The 16,618-nt window shown below is 41.2% G+C and overlaps 1 protein-coding gene across 4 annotated transcripts in view; it reads right to left on the bottom strand.

The window, feature by feature from the left end:
- myrf (myelin regulatory factor) overlaps window positions 1-16,618 on the bottom strand; it is a 51,535-nt gene that overhangs the window by 16,312 nt on the left and 18,605 nt on the right. For all 4 annotated transcript variants that reach the window (XM_035419584.1, XM_035419587.1, XM_035419585.1 and 1 more), the window contains exons 2-10: window positions 12,279-12,369; window positions 10,982-11,242; window positions 9,434-9,495; window positions 5,806-6,034; window positions 5,495-5,595; window positions 5,068-5,182; window positions 689-884; window positions 431-507; window positions 130-240 (exon numbers count right to left, since the gene is read on the bottom strand). In XM_035419584.1, coding sequence (XP_035275475.1) covers window positions 130-240; window positions 431-507; window positions 689-884; window positions 5,068-5,182; window positions 5,495-5,595; window positions 5,806-6,034; window positions 9,434-9,495; window positions 10,982-11,242; window positions 12,279-12,369 — 1,243 coding nt within the window. The remainder of the gene's footprint in view (window positions 1-129; window positions 241-430; window positions 508-688; window positions 885-5,067; window positions 5,183-5,494; window positions 5,596-5,805; window positions 6,035-9,433; window positions 9,496-10,981; window positions 11,243-12,278; window positions 12,370-16,618) is intronic.

Below are 16,618 nucleotides of genomic sequence, written 5' to 3'. Positions count from 1 at the left end.
TCAGGATAAATACCTTGCTCAATGGTACAACGGCAGAGTGGGAATCGAAACTGTAACCTTTACCTGTACGTTTAGGTTACAAGGCCAGTTCCTTACCCATTATACTACGCTGTCACCCCTTGCTCTTACCTCTGGTCTGGGTTGGGCTTGCCTTTCTTCCTCATGTTGTTGGCTGTAGTCTCACTGAAGTGCAGCCGCCCCACTGTCACCTTGGTCACCTGGTCCGGGGGCACAGTCACCCTAAAAACACAAATACGTACATTCGTAACAGCACTGTCCTTCTCTTTCTCTGTCCGTACGGTCCACTGCTTCTCCTTCTCTCGCTAACACGCTAACTCACACGCGTGCACATAGGAACGCTCTCTCTTTCGGTTTCTCGTACGCAGTCTCTCGCTCTCTCTTACTCCACACGCTTCGCACTGAAACTCACAGCACCGGTTTGAAGGGCCTCTTGCTGCGGTCAGACTGGGACTGCTCCACGTTTATGGACTGGTTCATGGCTTCAAGCTGGGAGAGAGGACACCCATCGTGTCAGCAAGGTCACCGTGTCAACCAGTTAGCTCATCACACACCGTCATTCTGTCACTCTCAGCTCATCAATCAGTCAGTCAGATATGACATCCACGTACAGTATTAGTGAAATCAGATATGATTTTTTCAAGTCATTTTGATCTCTCTTCCCCCTCACCTTGACTCCATTAAGTTTGAGGTAGAAGCAGTCAATGGGCTGCAGCCCCTCACTGGTCTTGACATACTTTGGGTCTCCCAGCATGCCGATGTACACCGTCACCTGGAAGTGGTTCTTCTTCTGGCACACGAAGGCGTCGTCCGGCACTGAGAAGTTAAAGCCCTTGTCAGCATCCACTCGGTAGGTGGGCATCGGGCTAAAAGGCAAGACAGAGAAAAGAGGAAGACCCTCTGTGAACCCTCTTTGAACAGGCAACAATGTGTAATCAAATAAGGAATATGGGTACTAGGTTGCCATTTTGGATCACTTCCTTCTTTATTGGTTTTCTTCCCAGTGAGAATGAGAGCTCAAATCAACATTAAAGTGTTGTAATGTAGCATAGGCAGCAGTGTAGCATAATGTTAGGGCACTAGGCTTGTAACTCAAGTTGTGGGCTAGACAAGCAGCTGGGGTGGTGCCATTGTACCCATGAGCATGTTACTTAACCTGAATCTGAGTTTAAGTAACCTGAATCGCTACAGTAAAACAACCAGCAGTATAAATTTACTGTCTATAAAAATGTTGCTTTGAATAAGTGTCTGCTAAATAGTAAAAAGTAATGTAATGTAATGTAAATGCATAGCTGAAGTGCTTGCTATTTTATAAAAATAGAGTCAGGTCTTTTGCAACTACAGGAAACTATAATGTATCTAAAATTAACCACGGAAATTACATCACCTTCAATCTGAACCTCCTTCTGTGTTATTTAATTTCTGTTTCTTTAACCTAGCAATGTTTCACATGTGACAGTTTCTTCATGTTTACCTGAGGAACCTTCTGGAAGTTTATCAGCAAAGCCAAACCAATAATGATGATGCTTTTCCCTCCAACCCTGGGAGTAACCCACCTCTTTCTCTCCCCCTCTCTCCTTATCTGCCTTGCGGATGAAATAAAGGCTTGTGCGGTTTTGCCAAAGAGATGTTCGTAAAAAGGTGCACACGTAAACCCTTTCCACCTCGTCCTTTCCTCCCTCCTCTCTTTTCTCAGCCGAAAAGCACACCCTCTCTCCCACGCAAAGCTCACCTCTCAGGAATTCACGGGCCTCCATGATTCTGTCCTCTCTTCCCCTCTCTGTCCTTTTCCCTCAGTATAACTGTACCCCATTTATTTAGATGTTTTCCCATTATTTGGCTCCACAAATTCCCCCCTCCCCCCAACAGCCGGGCTGCTATATTACAGCTTTTAGTCAGTGGCAGTGCGTCCACCCAATCGCAGTTCCAAAGAGTCCCTGATGACATTAAATTAATGGTTGTGTCATGCTAAATCTGCATCTTTTTAAAAGTCTGTTCACCAGAACAGCAAAAAATCTTTCTTTCCATTTGCCAACACAGAACTGTGGTGTAGTCACATGGGTTTTTGAACCAACTTTATTACCTTTTACAGTTGATAGAGCGGGATGAGAACTTTCCATACTCTATGTGTAACAACAAAATTCCAAAACAGATTTTTGAATTGCACTTTAATTTTGTGAAATGTCCCACTTCGTTCAATGCCATGGAAAATATGAATAGCCCTGACAAATGCTTAATTGCTATTCCCTTCCCTACACCAGCTACATATAACATGTATAAGTTAGTGACCGAGGGGCTGTGCATTATGCCCTTTGAATGCTCAACATGGATGCAATAAATTTCCCTCCGTGAAGGTCATTCAAACTGCATAACACACAGCCCCTCAGGCATTATCCCACTAATACAACAGCATACCAACAAACAAGATAACTGGAATCAAAATATGCTTTTCAAAACATGTGATTCCATATAGTCTATAGTCAATTAAAAATAATGCACACCTATATATTTATACAACGACTTGGCTGAATACTCTATTCTGATTGGCTAGGAAGTATGCATTATTTTTCTATATAGACTATATAAAAATTGCATATATTGAATTGCATACTTTCTTTATAATTATGTATAAATACAGAACTTTTTATACATAATCACCTCATTTCAGGGCACCATAATATTCAGACATAAGAGAGATTTCAGTATCTAGTTTTGACTCTAGCCTTCATGTTGCAATTGGCACTTGTAAACATTAGGACCAATTAAAGTAAATATGAGGCTGAGAATAAGAACAAACAGTCAGAGACAAACCTTAGGCTTCGTAAAATCAAATCTTTGGAACATCATTAAGAAGATGGCTGATTCTCTAATGAATAAAACCCCCCAAACACACCTGTCCGACAGATCAAAAACACTCTTCAGGAGGCAAGCGTGGATGTGTCAATGACTAGTGTCCACAGAAGACTTCACAAAACAGAACTAAAGAGGCTGCACTGCAAGCTGTACACGACTAGTGAGCCGCAGTAACAGGATGGCCATGTTACAGTTTGCTAAGAAGTACCTAAAAGAGTCTGCAGAGTTCTGGAAAAAAGGTCAGGATTGACTTATCAGAGTGGTGACAAGAGCAAAGTGATGAGGTCAAAAGGAACTTCCCAACATCCAAAGCACCCCCCTCATCTGTAAAATATAGTGGTGGGGGTGTTTTGTTTAGGGCATCTGTGGCAGTACTGGCTCACTTGTCATCATTGATGATGCACTGGCTAAAAGCAGCAGTAGAATTCATTCTGAAGTGCACAGAAGCATCTTATCTGCTGAAGTTCAAGCAAATGCCTCCAAACTCACTGGATGGCTTGTCATCCTACAGCAAGACAATGATCCCAAACATACTACTAAAGAAACAAAGGAGTTTTTCAAAGCTAAAAATTCTTGACTGGCCAAGTCATTCATCTGATCTGAATCCAACTGAACATGTTTGTCATATGCTGAAGGGGCAACTTTAGGCAACTAGCCCCCGAAACAAGCAGGAGCTGAATATGGCTGCAGTACAGGTGTGGCACAGCTTCGCCAGAGAAGCACTTGGTGATGTCTATGGGTCACAGACTTCAAGCAGTCATTGCATACACAGGATACAAAGGTACTAAACATGACTGCTTTCACTTACATAACATTAATATGTCCCAAACATTATTGTGCCCTGAAATGTGGGGCTATGTATAAAAAGGGCTACAATTTCTACATGGTGAAACCAAAATGTATAAAAATACTCTTTAATAAAAGCTGATGGACTTTAACCATGTGTTATATTACAAACTTGAGGAGTACAGATCCAAATCAAGAAAAAATATGTCTTTGTCCCAAATATTACTGCATATTCTTCATAGGTTATTTATTCCAAGGGTTATTAGACTTCAACTACCTGGTCTGTGAGAAATACATTTAAATACATCTGACAAAGATGCTAAATTCAAAAATAAACCTTTTATTTAGTACTATTGATGGGTCTGTTAAGAAAACCTAGAACAAGGTCTTGGACAGGGACCATGTTCTAGGTTTTCAAATGGTTCACAACCATTTGGTACTAGTCCTCACATCTGGAAATAAGTAAAAACAGGCAAACACTACCCACACGTGCAGCCAATCAAGCTGCAGCATTCACGGGATACCACTCACATACACACTGAGATAAAATGTCATATATCAGTTGCTGACACTTTAATATGTGTGATTCATTGCATATCCAGTGGGACGTATCAATGCCACACATAAAACTTTTAAATTGCTTGTAGAATTAACACTGTGTGTTCTTTGTCCTGAAAAATATGAACTATGTTGAACGTGTCAATGCCCACCGTTAATTTGGGTTGTTACCATGCTCACCCTTATCTACAGGTCCTAATACCAACTTGCCACACCAAACCATGGTCAAATACCCACTTTAAACTCTTTATATTCTTTCCAAAAGAACAATCCTTCATGAAGCACCTTAAGAGTATTCAATGAAACATGTTTTATCCTAAATGTCCAATCAATTCATATCCAATCAAATCCAAGAATTTTGTTCCCAGCATTCATGAAAATACATACATGTTCCTTTTCAAAATGGCCAGACTTCTGTGGGAATATTATTGGTGACTATAGGGTAAAAACAGTTTCATAACACCATGTTAGCCATACTGCACTTCAACAACAATGGTTGCAAAGCCTGAAGGTGAAACGTCACTTTGTTCTGTATGAATAATATGCTAAATGTATTAGCCACTTATTTCGAACCTGCTTTAGAAACAAAATTTGAACATTCTTTTAAATAATAAAAAATATATATTTATAAACATTCAACACAACTTATACCTGTGTCAGTAAAATACATTTAAAACGTGAAAATGTTCAAAAAAAAAAAAAAAAAAAAGGTTTTCAATCCAAGAATGCAGCAGGAGAAAGCTATAACAAACCAATTAATCAACTTGTAAATTGACTTCAGCAACCTACTTCAAGAGAACGTCACACAGGGGATGGGATGTAGATAAAATGAGGGGAAATGCAGGTACTTACAGCTCTTTACAGTTGACATCATACAATGGAGTCCACTTGTTCTGCTGGTGGGGCTGCCATTTTATGCACTGGTAATTGGGGTCCAGATAAGAGTTCTCTGCATCCTGCATCAAACCTAGAGGGTGAAAGAGTGAGATATACACACACCCATACAGTATGCAAGGAATGAACAAAGTCAATTTGTGTGTATGTAGGTGTGTATGTGCATGTGCATATATGCGTGTGTGAGGGTTTGTGTGAGTATGTATGTGTATATGTGTGGCGTGTGTGTGAGTGAATGTGTGAATGAGTGAGTGAATGTGTGTGCGTGTGTGTGTGTGTGTATGTATGCACACATGGTGTCCATGAGTGTGTGTATGTATATATGTATGGTGTGTGTGTGTGTCCGTGTGTGCGTGCATGTGTGAGAAGGGACACCAGTGTGTACCTGGCTCTTGTTTGATGATACCAGAAAGGATCTGTGCATTCAGAGTGGTGGGCGGAGAGTCTGAATGCTTCCTCTTTTTCGCCTGGTGGACTGGCATACCACTGTGTGGGTGCACACACACACACACACACACAGGTTCAAAAGAGAGAAACACACACGCAGGGTCTCAAAGACAGGCAGAAACACAGACGCAGATAACAGGAATTAGGTTATCGTGACGATATAAACAAGTTTATCCCTTTGATTCTCCTTGTCCTATCCCCTTCTTTTTCAACCCACAAGCCCCACCCACCCCTTGCTCCCTCACTCACTCTTGTCCTTGGGGATGTTGTAGCAGCTGGTGAAGCATCTGGGTCTGCTGCATGTCCCCGGCCCCGCCCCCGCCCATGGCCGGGCCAATGGGGTACTGCGATATCATGGGCTCCGGCTTCAGGTACATGTCCCGCTGCATGGCGGGGTAATGGGCGTGCGGGGGAGGGGGCGGCGGAGGGGTCATGTGACACATGTTCTCAGGCGTCATTGTCCTGAGAAGGTGAGAGTCTGAGATACAGAATGGAGAGGGAGTTCAAAGGTTAAGAAGACCTTTTCCGCTCCTACAACATACCATACGTACATGTATTTTTTACTTAAATATATCTTCTTGGAAATTCTGTTTTAAATTTCTTGCTGGGCTTGATGTATTTCAGTTGCTTAAAAAATCCCTTGTACTGTAATATCAAAAATGGTGAAAAAAACTTTTCATGGATTCAGCTGAGGCTTTCACATTTCTAAGAAAGTTGAAACATTTCTAACAGGTCAAATAACATAATTTACCATACTTGTAATTGTATGTGTTACTTCAAGAACAAAATTAATTAATTAATTAAGATTAATATTAGGGGAGTAGTGGGTAGGTAACGTGAATGATCCATCTCTGTTTCAAAGCTGAAATCAACACTGAACTTTAATCTACTTCCAATTGTAATCTAAAATATCATCAGGATGACATCATACAATCAGCCCCAAGGGATAACAATTTGAAAATCTAACAACCTATTTTCACTTTCACCGCCCAAAATCTATGGAAACAGCACATGCCATTCAAGATCATATACATTTCATTGTTTTCAGTATTCATTGTAACAACAAGAGGAAAAGAGAATATATTTTTTAATTAAATTTCTCTCCCAATTCTATTATAATTTGTAGATCATAATAAAATAACTTTTTATTAATTACTGAATAAAAAAGGATAATATGCATTGGAAAGAATATGGCCATTATGCATGAGTCAATATAAATTCAATAAAAACTGGAGAGTGGTCATATTTGTATTTGTAGATATTAGTATGGGGGCACTCATTATTTTTTCAAAACACAAAGCAGAACTAATTACATGAACAGATATAAAGGCAAATAGCCATTGTTTTATTCAAATTTCCTTTTTCTCTGGCCATGAATGATATATTTGTGTTCTAGCAAGAGTTTAGCTTCTGTGGACCAATACAAAATTTGATTTAGAACTTACATGGAACATTACTTTCCACATATTGTTTGCAGGGGTACATATTCAGAAAAGCTTTTTGCAGCCACCAATAATTACAAAAAGTACAAGCCACCAATAATTTTGGCCATATGACACAAATTCTTTTTATCATTTGGTATTACTTATTATAAACTATACCTGGGAGAATGTAACCCAAATATTTACATTGCAAATGAAGGGGAAATCACAATCACTTTGTAATTAGTGAAATACACATCAGTGCAATGGTTTTTGGAAATTCTACCCTTTCTCTATTTTAAATAATTTAAAATCTGAATGTGAGGCTAATTGGGACAGACAGGCATAGCTCTACTGCTTATTTTGTTTTCATTCACACAACAGATGAAGGGGTCCAGTGAGTGGGTTGCACTGCCTTAAACATTTAGTGATTGCCCACATTTTTAAAAAACCTGTGTGACTTTTACAAGATGTCCTTGTCTCTTGCTCATTTGGTTTGCGGGACCATAAAGGATTTTCCAAAACAATGTAGGTGGCGTTCTCATCAGATGCTTGAAAGGTTCATTAAAAATGATGATCATGGCTGAATACATGAAAACATTCGTATTAGAGGTATTTCAAAACCAACAACCATACAGGATCTTAAGACGAAAACCCTGTGGTGACAGCCTCTACCCTCTGTACTCCTTGGATATTCAGTTTTACTGTACATACAAAGGATGTCAGCAAGCCTGATTAAAACCTCTTAAACTTGATAAAAATATTAGTTTAATACTATGCAATTGTACAAAATAACATCTATTTTGCTCATGCATAGGGAGCAAATATGTAAGCAGAATGTAGAATGTATAGGGACAGAATACCATGGTATTTTGGCCATACTGCCAGTAATGTATATTTAAGTGTACATACAAACAAATACATGTATACATACATGTATGTAGAAAAACCGATTTTCTCTCTCCCTAGAGCCACTCCTTCTCATGAATACATTCACCACAGGCCCCCACCCTTAGCTTATGCTAGAATGCATTGTTCCTCACTGGACCTCAGCCATTAAGTCTATCGGACTCCACACCTCTTTTTCCCATAAGGGAAAGATCAACACAGAGCAGTAGGGAGCAGGAAATAACCAGATATACAAAAACCCGGTAAAATATGGTACAGAAGGTAAAACCTGATGCAAGTGCCACATGAGCATGCACTCAAAGTGTTTGTTCATTTATCTATTTAAAGTACATCTGAAATAAAAAAAATAGATACTATTGCAAAAAACATCTACGAACGACATTGTACCAAAATAGTGATGAGCAGTGCGTCAAAAGATTTTAGCTTGATTGGAAAAAAATATTTGAGCCTTTATTTTGTTTTAATTTCCCTTCTTAACCTTCAGTACAATAATTCATTTGTTCCCTGAAATGCCCTGTCAAGTTACATTACAGGCATTTAGCAGATGCTCTTAACCAGAGCAACTTACACAGCTTTTTACATTGTATCCATTTATACAGCTGGATATATACTGAAGCAATTATGGTTAAGTACCTTGCTCAAGGGTACAACGGCAGTGTCCTACCCGGGAATCGAACCTGCGACCTTTCGGTTACAAGCCCAGTTCCTTACCCACTGTGCTACACTCCGTCCTACGGAGTTACAAGTTAGTCCAAAGTTACTATTGACTACTTTCTTTCCAGAGTGGCAATTTACTGATTTGTAAATTAGTGACACGTCAGATATGTTTGTATGAAATGTGTGGAATGGATTCACATTAAAACAGATGAGCATGTTTTAACTTCCAATGCAGACAGCAAGGAGTTCCTGACTTCCATGGCTGACATTGGTAATGTGAGTTAAGAGATAATTAGTAAGCCCTGTAGTGTCAGTGGAGCGGAGGGCGCTCTCCTACCTGAACGAGAGTCCTGTGTTTGGTCCTCCTCTCCCTCTCACTGTTGGGCGGCCATGTCATATTCGTTTCTGTCTCTCTGCGTCTCTCACCCATGCTCACCATTCCTCACCTCGCCTTAACCTCCTAACTTCCTCTCTCCTTCATTGTCCCCCCTTCTTTTCACCACCCTTTACTCAGCAGATTTCTCTTTCTCTGTCTTCTGCTTATGTCAGTCTCTTTTCTCTGTGTAACTTCTCCTGCTCTTTAAGTCACCTCACTCTTTTCCCATGTACTCTACCTCCTACCTTATCTCTCCTGCTCTCTTACTTCCCCTCTTTTTCTCCACTTTGTCCTTCTCCTCCCACATATGCCCTTTCACCCTCTTTCAGTACTTTCGGCGTTTCATTCTTTTGTTCTTTTCGTTATAATAGGCGTTTCACTATACGGTGCTTTCATATTGATTTCTCTTTCTGACTTCGCTCGACGTCAACAAACGTTGCAGCCACACACACCCCTCTATTGTTTCTACAGTGGTAGAGGACTGCAAAGGGATGCATGGGCAGAGGGTACGTACCATTCACTTGCTGGGGGGAGTAGGGTTCCGAGCTGGAGTCTGGGGGGGACTCAGGTAGCGTCCTACAGGAATGAGAGGTGGATGTGGTAAGAGCCCAGCATTTCAAATCAGTACTAACCAGGTTCTACACGTTTTCTTCCGACTTTAGGAAAATGTAAAGCAAAACAACTAATTTTTTCATATGGCCTTGTCTTCACTACATTCTTAGCTATAATAACAGCTACACTATTTGTGTGTATACAGTGATATTAGGACTTCCGTGATATTCTTTATGCTTCGTGCTGTTTCTCTATGCTATGTTGCACTGAACATTTTAATGTAGCCTACTGCAGCTTGTATAGTCTCTACCATAAGCTGTGTTAGTTGTTTTTACAAATGCTCCATGTACATATCTTTCCAACTGTGTGTACTATATGCTAAACTGGAAGCATTCTGTAATGTTCTACAGGGTATCTACATCTCACACTCTCACTCTTTTTCTCTCCTCTCGTCCATTTCCCTCCCTCTCTTTCTTCCTCCACACATTGTTTGTGCAAGTAAAGTTAAACAAGGAGTTTCCATAATGGAACCGTACTCAGTACTCAGGGTGTGTGTATGTGTGCGCACACATGTGTCTGGACTGCAGTGCATGCACGGGAGTAAGTTTGCTAACGCAGAGTCTGATCTGATTTAAGGACAAGCCTAGCCGGCTCGTTGACTCAATGAAGCCATGCTGAGTCTGTAAAAGTTCACTTATGCTGAGTCTGTAACTGTTCGTGAAAGTGCAATGCACATCTGGTGCAGTCGCCCCTAACCCTGGATTTAGTACAGTCTGCAGGTTGTCAGTGCTGATTGGGCCATAGCTGATCACCTGCTCACACGGATGACTTGCCTCACCTGGTCTCTAGGGTCTGAACTGGGTGTTGATTTGAAGACAAGCTGTAGTGTTGCAGTGTATGTGCGGACATAAATAAGCATCCCTCTCTCCCTCTCTCTTTCCGCCCTGCGGCAGTTCTGCATCCCACCCTTCCTTTGCTGGTAGCATTTGTTTTTAAGCCTCCCTCTAGCTGGTATACCCTTCCACTCATCTTTCCTTTGCCACCCTTCACATTTCCATCATCTTCCCATCATCAATAGAATTTCCTGCCTCCCTTTCTCTCTCCCCAGATCACCTGCCCCTCTTCTCTCTCTCTCTCTCTCTCACCTCAGACTGCAATAACCCCCCTCTCTCTCCCTCTGTCGCTTCCTCCATCTCTGTCACCTCTGAGTAGTCACTCTCTGGTTCTTGCTCTATTTCTCTTTTTCATCCCAGAGCAGGAGTTACTCTCTCTCTCTCAACAAAAAAAACAACTATTGTGCTGATGATTTGCGACAAAGTTTATTTTTATTTATTTATATATTATTTTGATGTTTTTTGTTTAATACTGCGTATCGATTTTAAAAAATAAATGTATTATTATTATTATTATTATTATTATTTTAATCTTTATTCTAGTAATGAATTTTCAGTGATGTTCTAATAAAAAGGCATCACATCTCTCTTGCTCTATCTCTCTCTCTCTCTCTCACCCGGGGGCGTAGTGGGAGGAGTGCTCGGTCTTGACGTGGGGGTTCTGCTGCTGTGGTCCCAGGCAGGTGTAGCTGTGCCTCAGGAGCCCCAGGGGGGGTGGAGGTGGGTAGGGCCCCTGGCAGGGAGGTGGGAGCGATGGCTGGGCCCCCTGACGGAGGGGGATGGGGGGGCTCACACCACACACCACCCCCCCGGAGGACACCCCCACCTGAGGAGAGGAGTAGCTGGGGCCGGGGGCGCTGTGTACCTCCGAGAAACAGCTGTGGAGGAGGTGGGGAGGAGCAGGAGGAGGAGGAGGAGGAGGTGTAGGAGGAATAAGCAGGTGGGGGGGGGGTTACACAGAAATAAAGGTCAGAAACTGAGCATCATCAATCATCAATGTATTCATAGCAGTGCAGTACAGTGCGGTGCAATTTCATATCACAAAGCATTGTCAAAGCGCATTTCAGGAAACTCTTAATACACAAATACCGTACGTCTATTATGTAGGCTTTTAGCTTTCAGCTACCATTCATGTCGCTTGCACGAAGAGGAAGTGTGATCAAATAGTGTGTAGATGGTTGTAACCAGTTCGCCAGTTTTCATGCCTCCATTGTACGCCTGGTCTACCGTAGAAACGAAGCGAGGGCGCTGAGAATGACTGGCGAGCGGCCGATTTCTCCTGAAGCCCCACGCACACATCCAGCGAGGTGCGTGGGCGGAACGAAATAGCGATTTCTTCGCGAAACGCTTCATAAACAGAGAGGAAAAACGACTGCACTCGCAGACGTTTGCCCGCACGTCACATTTTTCACACGTCGAGCCCCGGGCCCGCGACTCTGAGGGAGCGGTTTCAAATCCCAGGTGAGGCGCTGGCGTAGCCCTGTGCGTGGTACCCGACTCGCTTCAGTAAACATCCAGCTGAGTTAATGGGTGCCATGTATAAACGTAAGCCCTGTAGGCTTTTCTGGATAAGGCCATCTACGACGCCATATCACGTAATGTTTGATTTAACTGACTTATATTTGAGGAGAGGCTTACAGTTAGCATAGCCTCTAACTTGTGCATTCCGTCACACCGTATGGCTCAGAGAGAACAGCTACGGGCGTGAAACGGCGGGTTTCTCTGCAGCGGGGCTGTTCGTGCTCGCGCTGGCGGACTAGGGGCTGGCCTGTGTGAGACCGCGTCAAATCGGGGGATGTGCGTCGCTGCCGAGTGACCGCGTGGCCGAGCGGTGGCGGCGCCGCGCGGCCTCATTTCGGAAAGCGGCGGCGGCTGCGATCTCGTGTGGCGGCGGGGTAGCCGGGCTTCTCTCACATGTCAGCGCTGTCGTCTTCCTTCTGGATGTACTCCTCCAGGATACTGGTGTCAATGTTGGCTGGCTCTAAGGAGCTGTTAATATCATGACCTGTGAGAGAGAGAGAGAGAGAGAGAGAGAGAGAGGGGGCGAGAGAAATTTAAGTATGAGTTTGGGTACCCTGGTAACAAAATACCAACACTGTTTTCCTTCCAGATTTCTTAATTTATTAATGATTGGCACAGGTTCAGTAGTACCTCCTTCCAGGTGCTGTGCTTGTTGGAAATGAAGCATATCATAATGTGCCTTTTCTTAAAAGTTCTTGAAAAACAGCTGATTTTAACTCAGAGATAAAAGTAGGTGGAATAATGAAATATGTTGTCTGATATCTTTCATCAGAATTGATTATGCTGAAGGTTTTTATTTTATGTTATCAGCTTGCTTTAACTGGAAGACATTACTCAGAAATGCACTGATTTATTAAGTATGTACCATTTGTTCCAAGCATACCAATGTTCTGGATCTGTGGTTTTCAAGTGTTCCACCCAACACTACTATTTCACCACGGATAAGTAGCAGTTCGCTACATTTTATTTCATATTGATGTATCACCATGGGAACAACACACACTCTTTAAATAACTCTGCCGGGACGTTCTGTTGATGTCACAGCTGTATGAAGCCTAATGCCATTGTCACTGACATGATTCTACTTTCATTTTTGATCGCTTTCCTGTTCCGGGAAAAGAGAGAGAACTCCAATACCTGGAGTCCGGGAGAAAATTAATCAGTAATCAGACTTTATTATTTTTATTAATTAATGCTGTCTCTGGAAAAGCAGAAGTAGAGGATTCAAAAGTCAATTTGAAACCTTAAGTCAATATCAGTTTCAGAATAGCACCAGTTAATCATCTGCACTTTGAGTACTTTGTCTGGATTCAATAATTTGGCCTAAACATTGACTCGCGTGAAATATAGGTGTTTTTTTCATCACAATCACAATTCACAGATCACCAAAATAAACCGGCCAAACTTATTTTTGTGAAAAGATACAAAGATGCAAACTGCATTTGTTTGTATGTCTATTAAGTTGAGGGAAAATATAGATTGAATCTAGGATCTTGTGTATTATTCTTCGAACATAATTAACGTCAAAGCTTGCGTAAGACATGGCATGTCACAGGAATATATATTTCAAAGCCATCAAAAAAACAGTACGTTTGTTTGCACATTTGCATGTTTTTGTTTGGTGGATGGGGAGTTGTGTCAACAAAACTGAATGCAGGTCTGTGATAGAGCAGTGAGGACAAGGGACGCAAAACAGATTCATGCAAACAAACATCTAAAAACAGAAATCACTGTATGATATCCCTTGCTTGATCACACTTCCTTCCATCTCACCCTTAAACGCAGAAAGATAGTGAGTCACAGGGCCTCTTTCCTTTGGAAACAAACAACTTGAATGAATAATGATAAGAAATATTGCATGTTTAGTTACTTGTATTGAAACATGTCATAATGTCTATTTATATTATTTAATAATATCATTATGATATTATTATTACTGTGAAATATTATAACCAGAGGCGTACACTTAAAAACGGTAAAATTAAGTAAGTTGTTAAACAGTTAATTCTTACACCAACAGTGCACATAATAAAATTACACTTTTGGGATTTACATTACATGTATTTGGTAGACGTTTTTATACCAAAGGTCATTGTAACTACAAAACACAGGTCCGATAAGGGACAATAATTTTGTACAGTTATCCGTAGCCATGAACACATTAAGTCCAGTTCACACAGTGAACATTACTGACCTAACCTATGCTAAGTCAAACTAGGAGGCATTACAAGCTACAACATCAAGACAATGACACAAGGCACAATAAGTGCTGGATGGAGGTACATGTAACATGAGTGGCACAGGAGGTACATGTGTAGCATGAGAAAGGGGAATTTAAGTGATAGAAATGATCTGCAGAGTGGTGATAGTTAATTAGTTCAGGTATAGTCTGAAGCGATGCGTCTTCGGACTACGGCGAAAGATGGGCAATGAGGGAGTGGTTCGTAGAGGGACGGGGACTTGAGTAAGTTTCGTTCAGACCCATATTGTACACACTCTCGCATGATATCTTTCATTTCACTTTTATTTCTACACCAAAATTATAATCATTCCTTCTGCTGTGTTACTGCCTCCAAGAATTATTCATACTGAAGCTTGTTACTATATAATACCCATCAGGCCCATTGGGTGTGGCCAAACCTGCCACATAGTGTGTTTGATCCAGGCCGTAGGGCGCATTACTGTACATTGAAGAAGTACCTTAACTGGATCCATGATTCAGGAGCCCCTCAACCTGCACTGAAAAGCTGGCTGCACAGTGATGACATCACTGAGATGACAATGAACCAAAACAGGTAACATATGGTAAGCTCTGTGAGATGGGAATATGGTAACTGAATCAGGGGGTTGGAATGCCACGTTGTGGGGGATACTATAGTTGTCCGTGTATGTTTGACGTTTTCCAGAGAAGGGAAGAGGGGTGGGGTGGATGTGCCTGAATTTGGAGTTTTACTAAAAGTCGACAAGTGACTCACTGGAGCAAATTGATTACTCATACCGTATAAGCATAAGCATCTCTTCCACCACTTTACCAGACTACCTCGGTGTGTACGTGCGTGTACGGGCATGTGTGTGAGCATGCGTGCATGTGTGTGTGCGTGTGTGTGTACGTGTGTGTGTGCGCGTGTGTGTGTGGTGCTGTTTGTGTTGTGTCCAGTGTTAGACTGGTTGTAGAGATTATGGGGGGGGGGGGTCATGTGTTCAGGATTTGGGGAGCTTTGCTTAAGAAGGGGTGAGAAAGGCGCAGTGGTGGAAGGAGGGAGAAAATGGGGGATTAATACATTCAAACCACAGACCTCCCTGAGAAAAGAAGCACATGATGTCGCCAGACCTACTGCACTGTCCCCAAAGGGTGGTATGTCTCTCTCTCTTTGTCCCTCTCTCTCTCTCTCCCTCTGTCTCACACATACACACAAAAACATATATATATATATATATTCACTCATAACTGTATATATATATATGTATATATATATATATATACACACACACACACTTACACACACACACACACATACAATTCTATGGCTACACCTTGACAACAAAGAGCCTTAAAACGGGTTCAATCCTGCAAATAAATTATGATGTTCCAGATTGTACATGTGCTATTCATTGGTGGCACAGGGACTAACTAAAGGATACTCTTTTGTCAGGATGCTCTTTTGGACAACTTCCCTGATTGGTAAATTATTTTTAAACTGAATGTTTGTTGGTGTTGGTTAAGTTTCCTCTTGAGGAACACTCTCAGAACCTTCATAAAACAGTCTTGGGTCACACCAACATCTGCAGTGTGAAGTTACAAGACAAAGGCTTATAGCATCCTAAGAATAAGCAATTCATTTTCGTCCCCTATAGGGACAAGGGTCTCTGGTCTAAATCTCAATTCTGAAACCTACACTACAAAGGAGATTCATATCAAACAATACCTCTGCACTTTCCTCATCCTTTGTTTTCACCTACCTTTTACATTTTTTTTACTTTTTCATTCTATCTTTCTAGTAGCATATTATTTCTACTATATTAACATGCCCTTGCTGGCACTGAACTGAATTTAATCAGCATTTGTCCTTCAACATAAATAAACGCAAGTTCAGAAATGACATATGAAATATCTTTCCAAACTATGTGAAGAAAAAAGTAGGTTCCAACACTTCCACTTAATACTAAACCAATCGAATCTTGCCCATTGTTTATTGTTTTTTTATTGATATGTGACATTCCTTTCATACCGATTATTAGTAAAAAATAGGCACTTTGCATTGTAATTAGCTCATGGATCAAAGTCACGCTGCATTATGCTCCTGTGTATGTGCAATGGCTATTAAAAATATAAATAAAATCCCCCCATTGATTTAAGGATGCAAGACTGATCTGGAAATATTAACTTGTAGCACAGGAAATTATCTCCAGCTAAATAAAGGCACAGGATAGTCTTTCGTCTATCTGAAGTAGCACAGAAACTACTGATAAAAACATCACTGGTGAATGATGAGGCTCTGGAGATAGTGACAAAGAGAAAATAAGAGAAGTGATGAAGAGAGAGAGAGAGAGAGAAAGGCTTGACTGACACCAAAATCACTCTAAGTTTGTCATAAAACAGTATTATTATTAACAAATAATTAAAAGGAAGCCAAAAAAATGAATTAAATAAACTGTCTTGGCCACTTTTAGGCTATAGCATTTACTTGGAACAATATATTAATCATCACACCCACACGAAATACATCACCTTC

The sequence above is a fragment of the Anguilla anguilla genome, chromosome 5 (assembly GCF_013347855.1).
Source record: "Anguilla anguilla isolate fAngAng1 chromosome 5, fAngAng1.pri, whole genome shotgun sequence".
NCBI classification, from domain to species: domain Eukaryota; kingdom Metazoa; phylum Chordata; class Actinopteri; order Anguilliformes; family Anguillidae; genus Anguilla; species Anguilla anguilla.
The sequence above is the reverse complement of the archived record's forward strand: the minus strand, read 5'-3'. Positions and strand labels throughout refer to the sequence as shown.